The sequence below is a fragment of the Schistocerca gregaria genome, chromosome 4, assembly GCF_023897955.1.
Source record: "Schistocerca gregaria isolate iqSchGreg1 chromosome 4, iqSchGreg1.2, whole genome shotgun sequence".
Taxonomy (NCBI): domain Eukaryota; kingdom Metazoa; phylum Arthropoda; class Insecta; order Orthoptera; family Acrididae; genus Schistocerca; species Schistocerca gregaria.
Genome location: NC_064923.1, coordinates 433,035,532 through 433,060,827, shown reverse-complemented (window position 1 = coordinate 433,060,827; position 25,296 = coordinate 433,035,532). Strand labels below are relative to the sequence as shown.

General features: G+C 39.4%; 1 protein-coding gene across 1 annotated transcript in view; it reads right to left on the bottom strand.

Annotated features, from left to right (window-relative positions):
- LOC126267346 (E3 ubiquitin-protein ligase MYCBP2) overlaps positions 1–25,296 on the bottom strand; it is a 1,244,949-nt gene that overhangs the window by 277,395 nt on the left and 942,258 nt on the right. The window contains exons 42-44 of the mRNA XM_049972469.1: positions 21,393–21,537; positions 11,043–11,270; positions 10,041–10,281 (exon numbers count right to left, since the gene is read on the bottom strand). Of these exons, the coding sequence (XP_049828426.1) occupies positions 10,041–10,281; positions 11,043–11,270; positions 21,393–21,537 (614 nt within the window). The remainder of the gene's footprint in view (positions 1–10,040; positions 10,282–11,042; positions 11,271–21,392; positions 21,538–25,296) is intronic.

Sequence of the window (25,296 nt, the reverse complement as noted above, 5' to 3'; positions counted from 1 at the left end):
AGGTGAAACGTTTTGTAGGGGGCCTAAGGTTTTGAGGATTCCCTGAAGCTCCACCTGGACATCAGGAATGGGGTTACCTTGGCAAACTTTGTATGTAGTGTTGTCTGAAAGCTGACTCCATCAACCTCCTGACCCCACCGACACCCCGCACCCCTACCTTCTACCTACTTCCTAAAATTCACAAACCCAATCATCACGACGGCCGCCCCATTGTAGCGGGTTACCAAGCCCCCACAGAACGTATCTCTGCCTGCATAGATCAACACCTTCAACCCAATACATGCAGTATCCCATCTTTCATCAAAGACGCCAACCACTTTCTCGAATGCCTGGAATCCTTACCCAATCTGTTACCCCTGGAAACCATCTTTGTAACCATTGGTGCCACTTCCTTATATACAAATATTCCACACATCCAGGGCCTCGCTGCGATAGAGCACTTCCTTTCACGCCGATCACCTGCCACCCTATCTAAAACCTCTTTCCTCATTACCTTAGCCAGCTTCATCCTGACTTACAACTTCTTCACTTTCTTAAGCCCAGACATACCGACAATTAAAGGTCCCAGGATGGCTCCCTCGTACGCCAATCTATTTATAGGTTGCTTAGAGGAAGCCTTCTTGGTTACCCAGGCCTGCCAACCCAAAGTTTGGTACAGATTTATTGATGACATCTTCATGATCTGGACTCACAGTGAAGAAGAAATCTAGAATTTCCTCTCCAACCTCAACTCCTTTGGTTCCATCAGATTCACCTGGTCCTACTCCTAATCCCATGCCACTTTCCTTGACGTTGACCACCATCTGTCCAATGGCCAGCTTCACACATCCGTCCACATCAAACCCACCAACAAGCAACAGTACCTCCATTATGACAGCTGCCAGCCATTCCATATCAAACGGTCCCTTCCCTACAGTCTAGGCCCTCGTGGCAAACGAATCTGCTCCAGTCCTGAATCCCTGGACCATTACAACAACAACCTGAAAACAGCTTTCGCATCCCGCAACTACCCTCCCCACCTGGTACAGAAGCAGATAACCAGAGCCACTTCCACATCCCCTCAAACCCAGAACCTCTCACAGAAGAAGCACAAAAGTGCCCCACTTGTGACAGGATACTTCCCGGGACTGGATCAGACTCTGAATGTGGCTCTCCAGCAGGGATACTACTTCCTAAAATCCTGCCCCAAAATGAGATCCATCCTTCATGAAATCCTCCCCACTCCACCAAGAGTGTCTTTCTGCCATCCACCTAACCTTCGTAACCTCTTGGTTTATCCCTATGAAATCCCCAAACCACCTTCCCTACCCTCTGGCTCCTACCCTTGCAACAGCCTCTGGTGTAAATCCTGTCCTATGCACCCTCCCACCACCACCTACTCCAGTCCTGTAACCCGGAAGGTGTACACGATCAAAGGCAGAGCCACGTGTGAAAGCACCCACGTGATTTACCAACTGACCTGCCTACACTGTGACGCTTTCTATGTGGGAATGACCAGCAACAAACTGTCCATTCGCATGAATGGACACAGGCAGACAGTGTTTGTTGGTAATGAGGATCACCCTGTGGCTAAACATGCCTTGGTGCACGGCCAGCACATCTTGCCACAGTGTTACACCGTCCGAGTTATCTGGATACTTCCCACCAACACCAACCTATCCGAACTCCGGAGATGGGAACTTGCCCTTCAATATATCCTCTCTTCTCATTATCCACCAGGCCTCAATCTCCGCTAATTTCAAGTTGCCGCCACTCATACCTCACCTGTCACTCAACATCATCCTTGCCTCCACACTTCCGCCTCGACTTACATCTCTGAGATTTCCTGATATGATGAAGTGCTCAATACATTATCAACCTTGCTCAGACAATCACATGACATTTAACTCACAGTTCTAGTGCAAGGAATACATAAGAAACTATGAACTACCCAGTACAACAGTCTAATGCTCTACTTGAAAATTGACAGTTTAGTGAAATATAGGACGAAACAACATTAAATTCTATCAACTTACAAGCTTTTGTTGTATTTGAATAGGTTTGCACTAAGAGTTCTCATTGATTTATTGATACCGTATACATACATTTACGCTCCTTTTTAAATGATGGTAACATTTGAAGGTGAAAATCTTGACCTTCAAAAACTTGAATCGGAATGCAATTCAGTATTTTGTTTTGTATTGAGAAATTACTGATTTACCAAGTGTCTTGCAAATAGAAATTCAGTCACTGTCCATGTAACAGAATAACAGAGAAAATCATTACCAGCTCTTAACCAGCTTTGGAACTAGATGATGACATTCAGATGAAACAAGAAGGAAAATGTATCCTAAAATGTCTAACAAAGTAAATCATATTAACCTAATTATCATTGTTGTCCTAGAATAAATTTCAGTAGAAAGACCCATTGTGGAGATAGTATGAACAGATGTATCTAGATCGTGGTACAAGCAAAAGTTCGAGAATTAGGCTGAGTAGTATTTGCAATATTTTATTTATCTGTTAGCTGCTGTTGTTACATATGACCTTGTCTGAATACATTTGCACTGGAAATTGATTTGATTTTAACATTGGACAACTACTCAACAACAGCATACATTCCTGCAGCATACACTAAAATTCTAGATTGGAGCCAATGGTGTATTTACTTGTTTCATACAGCAATTTGTCAAGCTCAGTGTGAGATACGGCAGGAATGATTCAGTGTGTGTCAGCCAATGAAAGTGGTGGGCAGATGATATGTTTGGAAGCAAGAGACATTGTAACATTCTCATGTCAGCATAGAAGTAAAATCTGCTAAGTGTTCGGAAAGAAACAACTGTTTTCTTGGATCCCACAGTAACCACAACCTCAGAATCTCAACATATTCAGAAGAAACAGCCAAACAACAAGAATGGGATCTTGTCCACAACCCGACAAATTCCACTGATGAGTTTTTAGATTTTATTGAGAAACTTGATCAGACATTGAAATTCAAGTCACATAATAGGAACAGGAGACAGGGAAATGGATACCACGATGGGAACAATAGTAATAGCCACAATAATTACAATGATCATAACAGAAATAATTATCAAAGTAATACGAATTTTCAAAGAAGAGTGGAAATAGGAATTCTCACAATGGAAATCAAAACTGGGAACAGAGATCTGAGGGGCAAGAAACTCACGAAATACATCACTAGAATATGGAGTCAGAAAATTAAAGATTGCAGTAGCTCAGGTACAGAGGTGGCAAAATAAACTGTTGCTGAAAAGGACACACTATTTTAAAAATTCTATGGGTGTCAAAAATTCAACAAAAAGCAACAAATGCTGGAAATTGAGGTTATAAGAAATAAAAATAAAATGGGAAATAATTTTAAGCAGCACAACCATAAAAAAGGGGCAAGAAATATGGTATAATGTGCTCACATATTCAATAAAGGGATATAGGGCTGGAAAATTTATTTTGTGAAAGAGAGCTGAATGGTGGAGTGAATGTATGTTTGATGAAAAATTCTGTGATCAGAAGAGAGGCAGAGGTAGATTTGTAGTGGGTGGAGATGGAATGTATGGGGAATTCCAATGAGACACCAGTCATTAGCAAAAATTATAATAATGTAGGTGAAAGTAATGCAGATGACTTTGTATCAGAGAAAATAAATGAAGCTATCTGTGAAGGCAGCAGAGCTGTAGTCTTGTTAGCTGGAGATGAAGTTTGTGGCGTATCAATGGAAGTATCAAGTATCAGAAGGTATTTGTGAAGGCAGTGTAGCGATAGTCTCAGCAGCTAGTGATGAATTTTATTATGTATCAGCAAATGTGGGTGATTTAGTGTTTAAGGGAGGTAAAGATGATGTTTTAAATGTTGAAGTTGCAAAGATTGAAGCTATTGATTTAGATGTCTTGGAGGAAGGAATTTTTGCAATTTTTTCTGTTGATGGAAGTGAAATGATGGCTCTTGATAAAAACACTACTGAGTGGATGTTGAAGGATGAATGTAAAAATGTGTTAGACAATATTTTAAGGCATAAAGTAGCAGAGGTGTATGATAGGGGAGAAAATGTGAAGGAAAAGAGTTAGTTCCGAGTTTGGCAGAATTCAGTGCTTTCTAACGTGGAGCGATGCAATAGCAATTGGCAGAAGTTTACGGAGTTAATTGTGATGGTGATTCAACAGAAATAAATAAGGATTTGTTGAAGAGAGATGAAATTTTAAACTTTGTGGTTAACTGGAAGAATGTTGTAGCTACTGATATCATTACTTCAGAGGAGGTGAACAGTACATTTGATGCTTACAAGGATTGTGAAATCGCTGGACAGTGCGGCCGAGCGGTTCTAGGTGCTTCAGTCTGGAACCGCACGACTGCTATGGTCACAGGTTCGATTCCTGTCTTGGGCATCGATGTGTGTGATGTCCTTAGGTTAGTTAGGTTTAGGTAGTTCTAAGTTCTAGGGGACTGATGACCTCAGATGTTAAGTCCCATAGTGCTCAGAGCCATTTGAACCATTTTTTATTATGAAATCATGGGTTTTGAAGGTGATTTAAATCCTATAGATGAGTTGGAGGTAGATCAGGAGAATCTAGAAATGGATAACGAAACTGAGGGTTGTTCCAAAATTATAAAATGTACCATAAACATGGAACAAAAAGGAAGAGACACTGACAATTATATTTTGAGGGAACAGTGTTTAGAGAGGGGTGAAACTAAAAATGTGCAGCATATAAATGAACTGATCAATATTAATGATGAAAGAAAGTGTGCATATCTTGAAGCTAAACATGATGTTCCAGTGGTTGTCACAAATTTTGTGTCTAAATGTAAGAGTCTGTTGGTGAATGAGGAAAGAGGCTCGAATTTGAGCAGGTGTAAAAACATTAAAAAAATGAGATTCAAAAGATACTCTCACTGCCAAGATAAATGTTCGACAAGGCAATGGTGGTAGAGTTCCACCTTGTGAATGAAGAACATGGTGTGTACCTATATACTGTATTTACGAATCTAAGCCGCACTTTTTCACAGTTCTGTAAAGTGTGTTCCAGATGCGTCCATAAACTTTTGAACGAAAATCTGAAGTTGAGACATTTGGAGGTCTGTCAGAGGCTTACAGCAAGGTTTGTGGAAGAAGAGTCGGATTGTCACCTGCAACGAAAGATGGGTTCACCACTACACTCCAGAATCTAAACAAGCCAGTAAAGAGAGGCAGAGGAAAGGGGGGGAAGCACAAGTGAAAGCCAAGACTAGACTCTCAGCTGGCAAGGTTCTTTCAACCATTTGTTTTTATCAGCAAGTCACTTTGCTGATTGATTTTTTGCATGAGTGATGCACAATCAAGCTGCTCACTACTGCAAACTGTTGAACAAGGCGAGAGCTCCATATCGCCGCAAAAGACAACACCAATCGATTCGACAGATCGTCCTCCTCCACGACAATGCAAGACCCCATACTGCAGCTCTAACTGTCTACAAGCTGCAGGAAATGCACTGGACTACACTTGATCATCCTCCTTACAGCCCGGACTTATTGCTCTGTGATTTCCATTTATTCAGACCGCTTACAGAAGCTCTAGGAGGGCAACTATTTGAAGATGACGGGAGTGTGGAAGACTTGGTGCACAACTGGCTGGCGATATGACCCAGTTCTTTTTATGATGAGGGCATCAAAAAGCTGCCCATACACTGGGACAAATGCATTTCCAAAGCAGGAGACTATGTGGAAAAATAAATTATAATTGCCTTTAGTTTTTCAATAAATGAATTTAAATAAAAAATAAAATCCCTTTTTTATTTGATCCGCCCTTGTATATGATTTTTGTTTACAAGGGCATTTAATCAATTTGCTGTAATTTTTATAATTTGTGTTAGATTTCTTAAATGGATACTTATAACATGTTATCCTAGGAGGCACGTGCTATTTCACACACCACAAAGGTACTTAAGCCATTGTTCTGACAAGCAAGTAGGGTATTCTGTTTATTAAGGGATATACTTATTTATTATGCTATGTAAGTATGTTAAATTTGGTGCGACTTAATGTGCCGAGTTAGTAAGCCACATTAAAAGGAGGTGTGTAATGTTATGCATATGCAGGCGGGAAATTTGGCTACCTAGAATTGGTAGGAGGTAAGGCATATGCTTGCGAGGGCCTGGGGCTTAGAGCTCGGTGTGGCTGCCTCAGCCAAAACACTGCCGCTCGACAAGATGCAAAAACATCTACAGGCCAGCCAGGTACAAAGACTATCAGCATTGCTGGAACCATTTCTGTGATAATTTACAATCAACTATTAATGCAAATCTGGATACTCTGGTGATCCCAGAAAAAAGGGGCGCATCCAACAAAACACATTTTCAATATCCGTAAAACAACAAAAGTTAACAATTTACAGTGACTAAATATTTTCACATTAAACCTCTAAATTAACAACTTTTTAATGCTTCAGGCGATTTCAACATAAAATATCTCAGATGACAGTACTGCACTACATCTACCATTGTTGAAAGCTACATCAATATATCTACTTAATTTCTTGATTTATTGTATTTTTTTTATCTTTTCATTATGCAAATGTTTGTCGGATCATTGTATCCTCAACAATTACACATCAAATGAATACTCTATGAATATCTAATATTTTGTCATACTTGTGTATTTATTTAATGAACAGTTTACTATTTTTACAGTAATTTTATTTAAATATTATTTTACAACTGATAATACAAAATAATGATAATTTAAGGTGGGGACATTCACATGTGGTAACTGATACCACCTTTGAAGAAGAGAGCCGAAACACACGTCTGGTAAGCAGGCCTAAATGATTGTTTAAACAATATTAATGACAATCTGTTGTTATTTACCATGAGCATGCTTGTGCAAGAACACTGACTTATTTATTTATGTTTATTGTAAATGGTTTGAGTGTGACTGAATGTTTATAATATTTCTTTATTTAAATATTGTTGTAATATATTAGTTTACTCTGAGAAGCGGCCATTGCGAGTCAAATCATGTCAGCAGAGTTTAAGAGTGATGTATTTTGGTGGGGATGGCTTTCAACCAATTGAAAAGCAGACCATGGGTAAACACTATGGGAGTCAAGTAGAGACTCAGGCTTTCTAAGTGAAGAGCTCAAGGGAGTGATGCTGGATGCTTTATGTTCAGTGTTTGATGAAGGCAGGCCTGCCTGTGACAAAAGTGCATGATTCAGCCATATAGGTAATTGAATCTGGGCGGTGAACAGTGGCTACCAAATTTTAACTACTGAAGGGACTTAATATATCAAGAGGTCTGAATGTGATCCCGAGTAGGACTACTCTAACTTTTCGCTTATATTATGAAACTGTGAATAGACACAGTAAGAGTTACTATTCTTAGTATCACGGGTGTTAATTTTTAAATCATCATGTTATACACTGAACTGTTTTGATCTGGCCAATATTTCACTTATCTTTGATGACAACTTAGTTTGGGGATTTTGTAACCATTCTCGCAATGCTCTCAACATAACTTTACTGCACTTCAGAAGGGTATCTTCTGTCTGTATTTTAAATGAATACTGTAGGACCCACTTCCCATTCATATGAGATGTCCTTTCTTGAATAATCATATTTCACCATAATTCCCAGTCGTCTATATCAATTACTGACATTAGAATAAAACCCTTGTTATTAAATTATGTATTTAACTTTTATATTCTGTGTTTTATTAATTCAGTTATAGCCAATGCAAAGACTATTTGATTGCAGGATCACAGCTACAGTTTACTATTTATCACAAATTAGCTGTGGGGCACGAAAGCAGATGTGCACAGCTTGACCCTATGACATCGAACTATTCCTTTTAAACAGAGCTGTGCAGACAACGGACTGAGTAAACAAAAAAAGGCTGTGAAGCTAAAAATTAATTTAAACAATTTCTTCTTACTTATTTTATTTCTCCTTATATTACCAAAATGTAGAGAGTCAATAAATAGCATAAATTTAGAATAGGTGTAATGTTAACATTTTAGACAGATCCCTTACATCCATAAAATTTTGTAACATTGATTAGTCAGAATACGAGGGTGATTCCAAAAGTTCTCAGAATCGCCACGAGAGGTCAGTGCTTGCCCAACGAGTAGTTCACATGATGTTCATTGAATGGTTGCCTGTAAACACATGCCACGTCAGTGCTCTTGAAGAGAGCTGTGGCAGTGACATGGCTCTGTTGTTCCTGCTTAGTGATTTGCGAAGGTGGAAAAAAATCGAGATTCGAGCAGTGATTAAATACTTCGTAAAGAAAGGTATGAAAGCAAAGGACATTCATTCCGATGTCGAGAATGCACTGGAGGACTCTGCACATTCATATCCAACTGTTGCCTAGTGGACAAATAAATTTAAATTTTGTTAGGAGAGCTTAGATGATGATCCTAAAACTGAAAATTTTTCTTGGCGGACAAAGATTCACTTCAAATGAAGAATTGATAGCCGAATTTGACAACTATTTTGCAGGTCTGAAGAAAACTCATTTTCAAAATGGGATCAAGGCACTGGAGCATTGTTGGACCAAGTGCATTAATCCACAAGGAGACTACATCGAAAAACAAAAGAAGTTTCAGTGATGTAAGTACTTTTTTTTACATTCCATTCTGAGAAGTTTTCAAACCACACTCATTTGATACAAATAATTTTTTCTCCAGAAGCCTCTTTAAAAAAAATGTGTGCGGGGGGAGGGGGGGGGGGGGGAATCATCTTATTTAAATTCAGGGTCTTCTTTTCTATATAGGGATGACCACCTCAACCTGCAAGTTATGAACATATACATATGAACATATACAGATGAACTGTGTATCTGCTGAGCATATTCTACAAATGACTCAAGAAACCTGATACTTACTGTACCACAAAAGCCATTTAGATTTTCTAACATAGCACAGTTTCTTTGAACTTGTTTTCTAACATTACCTCTCATTCTGCCACACTTCTGCACTCTTCTTCACTACAGGCCTCTAGATTTTTCATTTTTCTTCTTCAACTTTTTATAATTCTTTTTCACTTGTTATCTTCTCTTCTTCTTCTTAATTTACTTCTCGTTCTGTTTCTCTTTTCTACTGCACTGTACTGGAGGTGACATACTTCTTATTAATGTGTTACCTTGACCTCCTACCTCTAGATGATGAACTTCCACAATTTTTGCCTCCCTTTGTCCTCATAAACTTATTAATGTGTTACCTTGACCTCCTACCTCTAGATGATGAACTTCCATAATTTTTGCCTCCCTTTGTCCTCATAAAAGGCAGTTCCTTCTTAGACTGTGTTCTGCATGGCCCACTCTAATTCCCCCCCCCCCCCCCCCCCAAAAAAAAACACTCCTCCCCTACCAACAATTATTTCTTTTTTTCTCCCCTAAAGAAAGAACTTGTGGGTCTCAAACTATGATTGCACTTACACTTATCTTTTTTAATGTCTTTCTATTGTGTTTTCTGGTATCTGCACCTCCGAAATCAAAGTGTGGGCAGCCCTTTATCTCTTCGTGAATTGTTACAATTTTATGAATGCAATTTTCCTTCATGGAATGCAGGCTTTCGTGGCCAGAATTTGCACTATTGCTGGTATTTGTTTTCTGGGCATTAGGCCATGGTCCATAGCACAGTTCCCTGCCTTACAGTCCTTTCCCAATGCTGAATGCACCATCCGAGGCCTCAATGACTCAGAAAGCAGTTACAGTCTCCAACAAACTCATCAAACCCCGCACATCTTAAGATAAGTCTACATCTAACAATTAGACCTTCTCAAGCTTGCTGAGTTTTTTTGAGACTGTGTAACTGCTTTATGGATCACTGAAGCCTCCAATGACATCTCCAGCATTGGATGATGATGTTAGGCAGAGAATTATGCTTTGGAAACTGGCCTAATGTCCATAAAACGAATATCACCAATAATACAATTTTCCCTTTTATATAAACACTGCACATATCAAGGTAAATCTATGTCTAAAAATTACACCTTCTCAAGTGATGGCAAAGTCTTATCAGTAAACAGCATTGAAAATTTTGAAGGTTATTTTTATTTTGAACAAACCTTCCTGGTGAGCCTCGTTTCTCTGATGTATGACGACCCTCCTCACCCTTCAGCCACTTCTGCAAAGCAGCAAACTTACTACTCTCTTTGTCCTTCTCCTTTTCTTTCTCATGCTCCCTAGAGAGGTCATTTGAAGATTGTAGTGCTGTGACTGAACTAGTAGCCTTTGCTTCGAGTCTGTCTTGCACTACCGGTTGTCCTTCTACCACTGCAGGTTTCACTGGCTGGACCACAGTCATCACTGCCAAAGACACAAAACCATCAAGGTACATTACCAACAAATTTATTTCACTGTAAATTTACAAAGTTAATGGCTCCCTAGAGATAATACATGAAAACATCACCTATTCCAAAACACCATTAACTTGCTACCTGGCATAAAATATCTAAATATAAAGAAGATAAAAAATCTGCTCACCAAACAGCATCAGAATACACACACATAAAAGACTGTTGAGACTGGCAGTCTTTCAAAGCCAATGGGCACTGTCTTCGAAAGCTTGCCAATCACAACAGTCTTTTATGTTTGTGTGTTCTGCCACCACTTGGTGTGTAGATTTCATTTATCTATCCAATTAAATATTTTATATCTAAAAACAAAGATGTGTGACTTACCCAACAAAAGCACTGGTAGGTCGATAGACACACAAACATACACACAAAATTCAAGATTCCACAACCCACGGTTGCTTCGTCAGGAAAGAGGGAAGGAGAGGGAAAGATAAAAGGGTGTGGGTTTTAAGGGAGAGGGTAAGCAGTCATTCCAATCCCGGGAGCGGAAAGACTTACCTTAGGGGGAAAAAATGACAGGTATACACTCGCGCACACACACACACATATCCATCCGCACATACACAGACAAAAGCAGACATTTGTAAAGGCAAAGAGTTTGGGCAGAGATTATATTCATATCAATTAAATATTTTTATCAATAATTGATTGTTTCTATTGTTATAAATACAAAGAAGGACACTCTTCAACTTCTGCTCAATGAATCATCACCTTTGGTATCTAAATAAGATGTAGAGCCAAAGACAAATGGATTTGTGCTGCTTGCTGATGATCCAGGAGCAGATGAATCCTTGCTTGATGGTAATGGTGAGGCAAAGTTGAATCCTGCTCCCTCTGAGCTACTAAAGAGTGAAGAACTAGTGTTTTGTGAAAAATCAAATCCTCGCTTCGGAGAAGAAAATATATTTTCTGTGGTATGTGACTGCATTTCCATTTGTTCTGTAACAGAAATCAATTCTTATATTATATAAACATGCAAAATCACAGTCTACATCACTTTCCTTAGAACTATTAACACAAAGATGAAAATATTTACTGATTTCTGTTATAACTTGAACCATCAGTGGTGCAACTAAAAAGTACCCAAACTGCAAATTGCCAAGCGATTAGTGCCAGTCCATAATTTTGAGATCTTAGCAGTTTCTCTAATGGGTTTATTTGACTGTATTTAGACAGTCAATATACATATATTAAACAGATATAAAATATCCTATATATACACTGATCAGCCAGTACCTTATGAACACTGACCTATGTTTCATATAAATCCATCCAGGTGACAGCAGCGTCACCTGGCAAGAAATGAGACACATGCACAATGTATGTAGTATCAGTGAGTGTGCTGTCATTGTGTAGAATGGGAAAGGTGCGCGATCTATCTAAGTTTGACTAAGGGGAGATTATGATGGCCCAGAGGCTCAGCAGGAGCACTTTGGAAACTGTACAACTTGTCAGGTGTTTGAGGAGTGCTGTCACGTGGTGAAACCATGTACAGACATTGTGGGATTGGGTGGCCACCCCTCATTATAGATGCCATATGTTGTAGGCTGGGCAGACTGATAAAACAGGACAACAGTTGGTGAACTATGGCAGAACTAACATCTGACTTTAATGCTGGGCAGAGTACAAGTGTGCTGAACACACAGTACACCAAACAAATGTTGGGCCTCTGTAGCCAATGATCCATGCATGCGTCAATGTTAACACCACAACATTGGCAACTATGACTTAAATGGGCATGTGACCATCGACAATGGATGTTGGTGCAGTGGCAGAGTGTTACACAGTCCGATACATCCTGATACCTTCTTCATCAATCATTGAAGCCTCCAATGACATTTCCAGGATTGGAAGATGATGTTAGGCAAAGAATTATGCTTTGGAGCCTGGCCTAATGTCCATAAAACAAATATCACCAATAACACAATTTCGTCATCTTCCAGAGAAACAGCTCCTTGACACCCATACTTCAGGACAGAGACAAGCTGGCAGCAGCTCCATTATGTTCTGGCGAACATTCATGGTATACACGGGTCCAGTGAAGCTCATGTAAGGCACATGATAGCCAAGGAGTATCATAAAATAGTTACAGACCACATATACCCCTTCACAACAATCATGTTTCCCGATGGCAGTGGCATTTTTCAGCAAGATAATGTGTCACGTCACAAGGCCAACAGTGTGATGGAGTGGTTCAAGGAACACAGAAGCGAGTTCCAATTGATGTGCTGACCCTCCCAACATGGCAGATCTGAACCTGATCAAACACATCTGGGATATGATTGAACGTGGCATCAGAGCTCATTGCCACCTCCCAGGAATTTATGGAAATTAGGTGACTTGTATGTGCAAATGTAGTGTTGACTGCTTGCAGTGACTTACCAAGGCCTCAGTGCTTCCATGCCATGATGCATCACTGCTGTTACCTGTGCCAGAGGTGGGCGTACCAACTATTAGGTAGGTGGTGATAACGTTCTGGCTCATTGTTGTTTACAAGGACCTGACATTTAACAAACATTCTTTATGTACATCTACACCTACAGCTACACTCTGCAAACCACAACGAATTGCACAGCAGAGGATACGTCCCATTGCACCTGTTATTTGGGTTTCTTCCCATTCCATTCACATATGCAATGCAGGAAGAATGATTGTTTGAATGCCTCTGTGAATGCTGTAACTATTCTAATCTTATCCCCACGATCCCTATCAGTGCAATACTCAGCAGGTTGTAGTACATTTCTAGAGTCATCATTTAAAGGCGGTTCTTGTAACTTAGTATACTGTCTCGGGATAGTTTGCGTCTATCTTCGAGAGTCTGCCACTTCAGTTTTTCTGTATCTCTGTGACACTCTCTCATGGATCAAACATATCTGTGACTATTGGCACTGTCCTTCTCTGTATATGTTCAATATCCACTAAAGTCCTACTTGGTTTGGGACCCACACACTTGAGCAATATTCTATAACTGGTCACATGAGTGATTTGTAAGCGATCTCCTTTGTAGACTGATTGCACCTCACCAATATACTACTAATAAACTGAAGTCTACCACCTGCTTAACCCATGACTGAGCCTATGTAATCATTCCAACAAAGTGTTACACTCAGGTATTTGTACGAGTTGGCCAATTCCAACAGTGACTCATTAATATTACAGGATACTACATTTTTCCATTTCCTGAAGTACACAATTTTACAATTACGTACATTTAAAGTAAGCTGACAATCTTTGCACCTCTCTGAAATCTTATCAAGATCTGGCCAACTATTTATGCAGTTTCTTTCAGACTACTTCATTACAGATAACTGTATCATCTTCAAAAAGCCTGAGGTTACTATCAATATTGTCTACAAAGTCAATAATATACAAAATGAACAGCAAAGATCCAAACATACTTCCCTGGGACAAATCCAAAGTTACGTCTACATCTGACATCCAAGACAACATGCTGCATCCTCCCAGTCTCGAACTTCACTAGACATACCATACGATCATAATTTTGACAATAAGCATAAGTGTGGTACTGAGCCAAATGCTTTTCATAAATCACGAAATACTGCATCTACCTGCCTGCCTTGATCCAAAACTTTCAGAACGTCATGTGAGAAAAGTGCGAGTTGGGTTTAACATGACTGATGTTTTTGATATCCATGCTGGTTGGCATGGAGGAGGTCATTCTGTTCGAGATACCTCATTATGTTTGAGCTCAGAAAATGTTCTAAGCTCCTACAACAAATCGATGTCAAGGATACTGGATGGTAGTTTTGCGGATCACTTCTGTTACCTTCCTTGTAGATGGGTGTGATCTGTGCTTTTTTCCAAGGACTGGGCATGGTTTTTTGTTCAAGTGATCTCATTAGAAAATGGCCAAACTCAGCCACAAATTCAGTATGGAATCTGACAAGGGATTCCATTGGGCCCTGGAAATTTATTCAATTTTAACAATTTCAGTTGTTTCTCAACACCACTGACACTAATACTTATTTCGCTCATCTTTCCAGTGGTACAAGGATTAAATTGGGCAATTCTCCTGAGTCTTCCTTTGTAAAGAAGCATTTGAAAATGGAGTTAAGCATTTCAACTATTGCTTTGCTACCCTCAATTTCAGTTCCTGTCTCATTCGCTAGGGACTAGACATTATATCTGGTGGCACAAACAGCCTTTACGCACAATCAGAATTTCTTTGGATTTTGTGAAAGATTATTTGACTATATTCTGCTATGGAAGCCACTGATGGCTTTATGCGTTACTCTCTTGACAGCTTAATTCATTTCATTCAACATCTCTCTATCTATAGCCATACAATTTGTTTTACACCTGTTATGCAGTAATCTCTGTTTCTTTAGAAATTTCTTTATAGTGACTGTATACCACAGAGGGTCCCTCCTATTATGAACTGTTCTACTAGGTACATGGTTCGAGCAATTGGTCAACTACTCTTTTACACTTGAGCCATAGTTCCTCTACATGCTCCTGCCCTGTGCTGAAAGTTTGAAGTTCCTCACTGAGATATGACACTACTGATTTTTTATACAGTTTACTGAATGTATATATCTTTCTGCTTGTTTCAGTTGTCCTTTGTGATTCAGTAATCATTGCTGCCACAATCACCTCATAGCCACTAATACCAGTTCCCATGCAGCCATCCTCAAAGAGATAAGGTCTACTTGCTGTCACTAGATTTAATATATTTCCACCATGAGTGGGGTTCTAAAGCATCTGTTTTAAGTAGTTTTAAGAGAGGGCATTTAGTAATGTTTCACAGGATATCTTGTCACGCCCACCACTAACAAAATTGTAATTTTCCCAATTGATTGTTGTAGGACTAAACTCTCCATCATCAATGATTACAATATGATTGGGGAACATATGTACAAGTGAACTGAGGTTTTCTCTTAAGTTTTCTGGCACAAGGCCAGAAAGTTGCAGCTTAGCTTATCAAATTATCTGGTTCAGTCCTTCCACTTGAACCAAAGGGCCATTGTCAGTTCTGGGGATAATGCTGCAAACTGTGAGCTATCACAGTTTTATGAGATACATGGCAGCATAAAAATATTCTTGCTTTTGATGTGACAATGGAGCTGCATCATTTAGTTTCCAGAACATTAAACATCCTACAAACATATTAAAAGATATGTATAGAACCACAAGTTGTGGAACTTAAGGTCTTCACAGTTCACTGGCTCAGTATTGTCAAGAACAGCATGGAATCTTCAATTTATTTTGCAGGTAGATAGTGCTTGACATCCATCCTACAATTTAAAATTTTCCTCTGCCTTTGCCTAACATTAATGGAAAGTAACACATACAAGGTGACAATTACTGGACTATATGAAATAAAATTGTCATTAACTTCTGAACAGTTTGCATTAGGGCGTTCAAACTGTATGGTTGGCCACATCGCATGATGGGAATTAGTATGCACATGTGTGGCTTTTTTTAGCAATGAAGCACACTTTGATTTGGAAGGGTTCATCAATAAGGAAAGCTGGCACATTTGGGGGACTGATAATCCACCTTTCATGATCAAGACGCCCCTCCGCACTCAACAAGTCACTGTGGTGTGCTATGTTCAGTCACAGAATGATCTGTGTGATATTCCTTGATGGCACAGTGACTATCAAATGGTACATGAAGGTTTTGAAAGATTATTTCATTCTCATTATCCAAAGAACCCTGATTTTGACAAAATGTGGTTAATGCAAGACGGATCAACCCCACTGAAGCAGGAGAGTGCTTGATGTCCTGGAGCAGCACTGCATTCTGGCTCTGGAATACCCAGAGGTCACTGACACGGATCTTGATTGGCCACCATATTTTCTAGACCTTAGAACATGCAACTCCATTTCCTGGGGTTATATTAAAGACAAGGTGTACAGCAATAACCCCAAAACCATTGCTGAGCTGAAAACAGCCATTCAGGAGGTCATCAACAGCATCGATGTTTTGACACTTCAACTGATCGTGCAGAATTTTGCTATTCGTCTGCCCCACATCATCGACAATGTTGGAAGGCATATTGAATATGTCATAACCTAAATCTGAATATCTGCAGTGATGTTTACACATTGAATAAAGTGTGTGCTTGCCCTAATTTGTAACTAATTTGCATTTTTATCATATAGTTCAATAACTGACACCCTGTAAGCCACATGTACTCAATTTATCACAGGTAATAATATTTCCTTTATTGAGAAACATAAGCAGAGGGTAAATTTTCCTAATCTGAAATGTGGTTGGCTTTCAATAGGTTTCTAGTGAAGGTTTTATTACAAGTTTCTGAGCTAGCTTATGCAACAAAGGGTTTCGCCATGACATCAGTGAAAACTTCCCTGCATGTTACGTTGTACATAACTGCAGTTAGACCTGAAGTCAGCACTAAGTAAGGAAGTACAATTAGAGGAGGATGATCAGGGTGTATACATGGACAACTAAAAAAAAAATTCGCGGATTTTTCCTGGATTTCCCGGTTAAAAATACACTTTCCCCCGGATGACAGTATATTTTCCCTTATCAATCCTTTGAATGGTTATGGTTTTATATAAGAATGTACAATTTCCCGGCACTTTAGAAAAAGTAACTCAGGGAAAAAGATACGCTTTGGAAATATCTTTGATGCGCAGCAACACGTACACTGCGTATTTTTGTATTACGAAAGTAAACATTGGAATTCCACCAAACACCGCATGCTACGTAAAAGGATATTTACTTTGAAATTAACGCTTTTTAAACCACTGTTCGCAATTTTTCCCCACGACCTGTTAGAAATAGGTGCGTTTCAGCGGTTGCCAGAGAGCGCAGATAACAAGCGACACCGCACTTTGGTAGCTATCATGACGTAGGAAACCCGTATCTACATACGTGCAAAACATTGAATGATCATACATTATGTCATAAAAGAAACAAGACATCAGAGGATACTGCAAGAGCATCGGAATATCGTGAACCATATAATTAAATGTGCACATTTAAAGTGCATATTTAAAGGGCACATTCGTAAGTACAGATTCCCAATGAAGTAGACCGTGACCTGACCTGATACTAAGCTTTTCAGTGTGGTTTTCGGGATGTAAATTTTCTTAGTGCACCAGTACTGTATTATATCATGTTTGGTTCTTTATTGTGGCATAATGCCATATGTGCTAGAAAATGAAAACGTGCACTTGAAATACAGTGAACAGTTGAAACTAGACAGTACTGTGGAATTAAACATTTCATTTCAAATACATTGACTGCCTCTGCGGAGAAGGTTAACAAAAATTTCTTTAGCAAACAGACAAAAATAACTTCGTTGTTCAGCAAAGTGATTAATGCCTGACTATCAGAAAGGTGGAAATAAAATAAAATCTGATACTAATGACATATTTCAACCTTTCGTAATTATGTGAATGTGTTTTAATTCACTTGATAGCTCCCGGCCACAGATATCCATTTTGTTTTCATTTGACTTGAGAGTAAGCAAAGGGGAAACAGCAAAATCACAAAATGTAAACACGGGTCACGTGGGGACTACCCACTGTAACTCAGACTGCTCTGTGCATCAGCCCCAGATCTACGACATTTGCGAACCGGGTCAATAATTAAAAAAATCGAATTTTCAAAATATGTTCATCTTGTAGCGCACATCTTTCTGAAAAGTCTGAAATATAAAACATACATATTCGAGGAAATGTACAACATATAATTTGGTCTTACGTATGCCAAAGTGCAGTGCCACGCCTCTTCATAAAGCATTTTTCTACCGCACATCCAAACTATATTCAGGAGAGTAAATTGAAATGTCCTATGGTGCTTCCCCTGCTCCCAGTCGGCCGGTTTGACAGCCTGCACCTCTTTAAAAAAATCTCGCAATTAATAGCAGATGTGATTATATGTAATCGAGAGAACAATAACTCTTCAGAAAATCTGAACTCTTTATTGCCTATTAGTTAATAACTTGCTGTTTTGTGTGACATAAAATTAAACATAGGATATATAAAACCAATACTGACAAAGAGATAAGCAAGAAATTACACATTTCTTCAAACCTTAGCTCCTAGCATTTTTTCTCTCTAATCTTGCTACAGTTTTACATGGCGTGCTTTCCTTTCTGCAAAAGAATCTATTACCTCATCAAAATTTGTCAAACATTTTGCTACATGAAAAATCGAAATGTCGTTATCTAATGCTGAAAAAGCTGTTAATACATAGCTATTGCTGCAACTTTCAAAATTTGTTCGCCAGTTAACTTCCACTAACCTTGCCAGAATCACAGGTTTAGTTATCCGGCGATTATTTTCGGTTAGGCGTTATTACGTGTTCGAACAACATGTTTTCCGCGTTACTTCCAGAACAGAACTTACGCGTCTGCTGGCGAAGGACTGTACTACTCGTCCTTACTAGTGTAGCGATCTGGCCAAAAATTTTCTGTCAAAATTTTATTTTCTTGAATACACTGAGAAGATAATACGTAATCTTTCTCACCTGTTATTCCTGTCAGTCATTTATTTCCATCCTGGTAGTCTGAATCTATGGATTTCGCTAGTAATTATAACAATGCCGATCATTTGCAAACCGTATCACCCACATAAACAGATAGCCATTGGCATTCATCCGTTCGCCTTTACTCCCTCAAGCTCGTGTAGCCCCGTCCCCTTTTGTTTGCCGAAAGTTTATTTCTAGATGCGACAAGGATTCTCCTGACAGACATCACGTACACTATGCATGCATTCATTCAAAAGTCAACTTATGATTCATTCAAAAATCAACTTAAAATGTGCACAAAAATCAACAGGGAAGCGTTTCAAAATCATATGAATAATCAATAGAAAAACGTGCGCTGGATGCTAAGCGCTTTATGAAACAAGTTTTTTTCCTCAAGAATATGAATTTGGTGCCCTCCTTCCCCGGTAACATCTAGCTGCTTGTTGCGACTGCTTGCAACAGCCAACAGCCACATTCTTGTAGCCAGAAGCAGGAGAATCTACTAATCAAACGTGACTCAACTGCGCATGAGCCTGCGTGTAACTGCTAAAACAAATCGAATGTAAACAGTTTCGACTTCACACTCATTGAAGGCAATTTGTTGTTATGAAGCACTGCAAAGTCTTCCTAAAGCCTTTGACACATTTTCAGTTGGCAGACGTTTGCATGAGCACTGTGTGTCGTTGATGTATATGGCGCATTTCTGTTGCAATTTAAGTTATTTTGGTTTTTATCTCTCGTTTATGTTTTATTGTTGAAGTATTATTCTCCAGTAGTGGGATACAGTAATATCCTTTGTTAGAGTATCAGTTCTTACCAGTCAACATTACAAAAATTTAACTGAAAACTAAAACAATGAAAAAAATTCCCGGAATTCTAAAAATATCCCGGGTTTCTCCCGGTTTTCTCCCGGATGAAAAAATTCCAGGGTTTTTCCTGGATCTCCCGGTTGTCCCGGGTCATATACACCCTGATGGTGCAAAACCAATAACAAAGTTTGAACTGAGGCAAAAATCAATCAGTTCGCTGACTGGAAGGATATATGTTGCACAATCTGTATCTATGAAACCAGCACATCTGAGTATATGCAGTAGACCCAGGTTCAGTTCCTGCATTGCCAGGGATTTTTTCTTGGTCAGAGATCTGGAACAGAATGCACTCAACCTCATAATGCCAGTTAAAGAGTTGTCTCAATGAGAAGCAGACACTCCAGCATCTGTAGAGTTGATATTGGCAGGAAGAGCAGAGTGCTGACCCATGGCCCTCCATATCACATCTGAATGACATCACTGGCAGAGAATTGAATGGTGGCAACAAGTGAATCTCTGGGCCTGATTACAGACTTACTTGGTTCAGAAAATAATACACTGAGTAAGGTTTGTGGTACTCCATGGAGTGAAGTTGTTTGGGTTTGGAATCATATGGGGTGTAAACTGATGATCACAGTTTTGTTGACAGATTTTATTTTCTTAAAATGACTGTTGTAATCTACAGAAATTACAAAGTATGAATATAAATGAGTACAGGTAAAATAAAGACGCAGTTTCGATTTCTCTTATGTGTGGTTAATGTGAATGGAGCCAATGAAGAAACTTGTTTGTGTCTCAACCTTGCTGTGGGGCACTTTTTGATAACAACCATGTTAGCTCATAGAGCTAAGTGGTAACTGGAAACTGCTTTGGTCAAAAGAATAAACTTTTGAGTAATAACCTGCATTGTTCCTGCAGAGTTTCAAGGAAGGAAATGAATTCACTAACTGATTAACTGGAGAATGCAAATGGTCTATAACTGAGTCCAGGGATTGGATCAGAGGCTTGCACTGTACCATCAGACTGCATTGGAGCTCAAATCAGCAGTTCAAAATGTTTTAATGTACATAGTAAATGAAGAGAAGGATACAAATGTACTAATAAAATTTGTTTCTTTGTTAACTATGAAGTAATTACATCATGTAAGAGTACCATGTGTATTGCACTTTATCTGGACTAGGTCGATGGCAATGCACAGGAAAGGAATATTCCAATTTTTACTCTTTAATATTCCTTAATAGGATATCTGGATGCACTGTGACAGTCATAATATCTTTTACTTTTGCATTACATCTATTATCTGCTCACGGGTGCTGCACCACAGGGATAATGTAGCCACATGTGCACATTTGTTAGCCCATTAGGTTCAAGAAAGAACACTGCCTGAAAGCTTAGCTTGACTTCATCTTGTTCATCTGCCTGCTATTTACTCAATGCTTCAGATCTATGGCAAAAGCTTACCTTTACCCCGTCCATGCACATCTTTCCATAATAATAACCAAAACTAAATTTTTTTAAAAGGTAACTTTGATTGTTTAAAAAGGTGACATTCTTGTTATGTCATCTGATCTTCATTTAACTACACTACACAACATAAGAGTAGAAAATCATGATGTATACAATTAATGAAATTTATCACATTAAAATATTTGTGATCCGTGAAACTGAAGATTTTCAGTTACCCAGTTTCTTAGGAATGGAGTCCTTCGTGAGCTTACTTTTTCAAAGCAATGGGTAAATTATGTTTCACACTAGTTTTTAAGTCTGCCCAAAATGTTTCACTTACCACTTTCCACTTGACCTTCCTTTTTCAGATAAATTACGTCAGTTCTGCTGAGTGCCAGAGACCAAGCCTCGCCATCTGTATTGAAACAGAATTTCCTCATAGTTTCCTTGTCCAACTGTACCCACGTCCCCTCAGCATTTACAACCTGAAAATAAATAGGCAAATCACAACAAATTTATACAACAACAAAAATAATTGTACTGTAACGACATATTCCTCAAAATTTGTCCAAAAAGTAATAGTGTGCAGCTCATGTGTGTGGCACTACAAATGTAGATGTTTTTACACATCACGGAACTTCAATTGCAGTGCTCATTCTTTAATGTGAAATCAATAAATGTATATAAGGTAGCAATGTAACAATCTTCAATTGCTGACAGTTCATTTAGATAGTATCTATCACTGTTCTCATAGTAAAGCCACTTTACCTGACAGGACAATTTTTCTCTACTAAAGAGGTAAATTTCACCAACGAATACTAGCATCAAATCATAAACAAACTTTGCACTACAGTGCAGTTCTAAAGCACATTTCAAAATTGCAGTTATTCATCAGGCAAAGAGTATATCTATTAAAAAAACTTTCAGGAAGTATTTCACAATAAATGATATGTCCAATACTGATGACAACAAACTTTGGAAGCGAAATGATGAAAACAATGACAGTGATAAAACAAATACAATTAACAGTTTTTACCTGTTATTACTTTTATGTTGTAATTTCATGTACTGATACGCTCCATAATCCCGGAGATTTTCTCCTTAATCTAGTCCTGCAGAACTTGACATGTAAATAAATAAAATAAAATAAATCATCAGTGACCACCACAGTTACAGGGCTGGTACTTCTATATAATTTATCCACATTGCATCATAAAAATGTGAGTAAGCACGACTGCATTGTGAATTGTTTTTGTAAATGGGTAATGTAGCATAAATTTTTCTCCACCGAGTTTATCTCTCCCCCTCCTCAAAATTTAAAGAATATGGTTTATATTTGGGTACAGCTTATATTGAGGCAAATACAGTAGTTAAAATACATTATGCAATAAAAAAGTTAAATTATAGAACATTAAATGTGCATATAAAGCTGCACAGTGTTAAAATGGTCCAATGAAGGGGGAGAAAGGTGTGTTGTACAGAGCTCAAAACTGATAAAGTGAGTTAGAATGATGATATCTGATGAATTCAAAGTGAGGCGGGTGATGGAGCCCCTTAGGGAAATAGCGAAAAGGTCAGGGAAGAAGGCCAGCGTTCACTCTGTTTGCTTGCCGGGGGGTCTCATCCAAGATGGGTGCACCCGACTGCAAATTGTTGCTCATGTCGGCACCAATGACTCCTGCCGTCTGGGTTCAGAGGTCATCCTCAGTTCGTACAGGCGGTTGGCGGAGTTGGTGAAGGCGGAAAGCCTTGCTCGCGGGGTGGAATCAGAGCTAACTATTTGTAGTATCGTTCCCAGAACCGATCGCGGTCCTCTGGTTTGGAGCCGAGTGGAAGGCTTAAACCAGAGGCTCAGACGATTCTGCGGAGAGCTGGGGTGCAAATTTCTCGACCTCCGCTATCGGGTGGAGAAATGTACGGTCCCCCTGAATAGGTCAGGCGTGCACTACACGCCGGAAGCGGCTACGAGGGTAGCGGAGTACGTGTGGAGTGCACATGGGGTTTTTTTAGGTTAGAGAATTCCCTCCCTAGGCCCGACAAGACGCCTCCTGAGACGCGGCAAGGCAGGAGAAGGCAAAATGCAATAAGGAATAACAATATTAATGTGCTAATAGTAAACTGCAGGAGCGTCTATAGAAAGGTCCCAGAACTGCTCTCATTAATAAACGGTCACAACACCCATATAGTACTAGGAACAGAAAGTTGGCTGAAACCAGACGTAAACAGTAATGAAATCCTAAACTCTGATTGGAATGTATACCGCAGAGATAGGCTGGACAGTGAAGGGGGAGGCGTGTTTATAGCGATAAGAAGTGCAATAGCATCGAACGAAATGGACGGAGATCCGAAATGTGAAATGATTTGGGTGAAGGTCACGGTTAAAGCAGGCTCAGACATGGTAATTGGATGTTTCTGTAGGGCCCCGGGCTCAGCAGCTGTTGTGGCTGAGCACCTGAAGGATAATTTGGAAAATATTTCGAGCAGATTTCCCCACCATGTTATAGTTCTGGGTGGAGATTTTAATTTGCCGGATACAGACTGGGAGACTCAAACGTTCATAACGGGTGGCAGGGACAAAGAATCCAGTGAAATATTTTTAAGTGCTTTATCTGAAAACTACCTTGAGCAGTTAAACAGAAAACCGACTCGTGGCGATAACATATAAGACCTTCTGGTGACAAACAGACCCGAACTATTTGAATCAGTTAATGCAGAACAGGGAATCAGCAATCATAAAGCGGTTACTGCATCGATGATTTCAGCCGTAAATAGAAATATTAAAAACGGTAGGAAGATTTTTCTGTTTAGCAAAAGTGACAAAAAGCACATTACAGAGTACCTGACGGCTCAGCACAAAAGTTTTGTCTCAAGTGCAGATAGTGTTGAGGATCAGTGGACAAAGTTCAAACCCATCGTACAATATGCGTTAGATGAGTATGTGCCAAGCAAGATCGTAAGAGATGGGAAAGAGCCACAGTGGTACAACAACCGAGTTAGAAAACTGCTGCGGAAGCAAAGGGAACTTCACAGCAAATATAAACATAGCCAAAGCCTTGCAGACAAACAAAAATTACGCGAAGCGAAATGTAGTGTGAGGAGGGCTATGCGAGAGGCTTTCAATGAATTCGAAAGTAAAGTTCTATGTACTGACTTGGCAGAAAATCCTAAGAAATTTTGGTCCTATGTCAAAGTGGTAGGTGGATCAAAACAAAATGTCCAGACACTCTGTGACCAAAATGGTACTGAAACAGAGGATGACAGACTAAAGGCCGAAATACTAAATGTCTTCTTCCAAAGCTGTTTCACAGAGGAAGACTGCACTGTGCTTCCTTCTCTAGATTGTCGCACAGTTGACAAAATGGTAGATATCGAAATAGACGACAGAGGGATAGAGAAACAATTAAAATCGCTCAAAAGAGGAAAGGCCGCTGGTCCTGATGGGATACCAGTTCGATTTTACACAGAGTACACGAGGGAACTTGCCCCCCTTCTTGCAGCGGTGTACCATAGGTCTCTAGAAGAGCGAAGCGTTCCAAAGGATTGGAAAAGGGCACAGGTCATCCCCGTTTTCAAGAAGGGACGTCGAACAGATGTGCAGAACTATAGACCTATATCTCTAACATCGATCAGTTGTAGAATTTTGTAACACGTATTATGTTCGAGTATAATGTCTTTTCTGGAGACTAGAAATCTACTCTGTAGGAATCAGCATGGGTTTCGAAAAAGACGGTCGTGTGAAACCCAGCTCGCGCTATTCGTCCACGAGACTCAGAGGGCCTTAGACACGGGTTCACAGGTAGATGCCGTGTTTCTTGACTTCCGCAAGGCGTTTGACACAGTTCCCCACAGTCGTTTAATGAAGAAAGTAAGAGCATACGGACTATCAGATCAATTGTGTGATTGGATTGAGGAGTTCCTAGATAACAGAACGCAGCATGTCATTCTCAATGGAGAGAAGTCTTCCGAAGTCAGAGTGATTTCAGGTGTGCCGCAGGGGAGTGTCATAGGACCGTTGCTATTCACAATATACATAAATGACCTGGTGGATGACATCCGAAGTTCACTAAGGCTTTTTGCAGATGATGCTGTGGTGTATCAAGAGGTTGCAACAATGGAAAATTGTACTGAAATGCAGGAGGATCTGCAGCGAATTGACGCATGGTGCACGGAATGGCAATTGAATCTCAATGTAGACAAGTGTAATGTGATGCGAATACATAGAAAGATAGGTCCCTTATCATTTA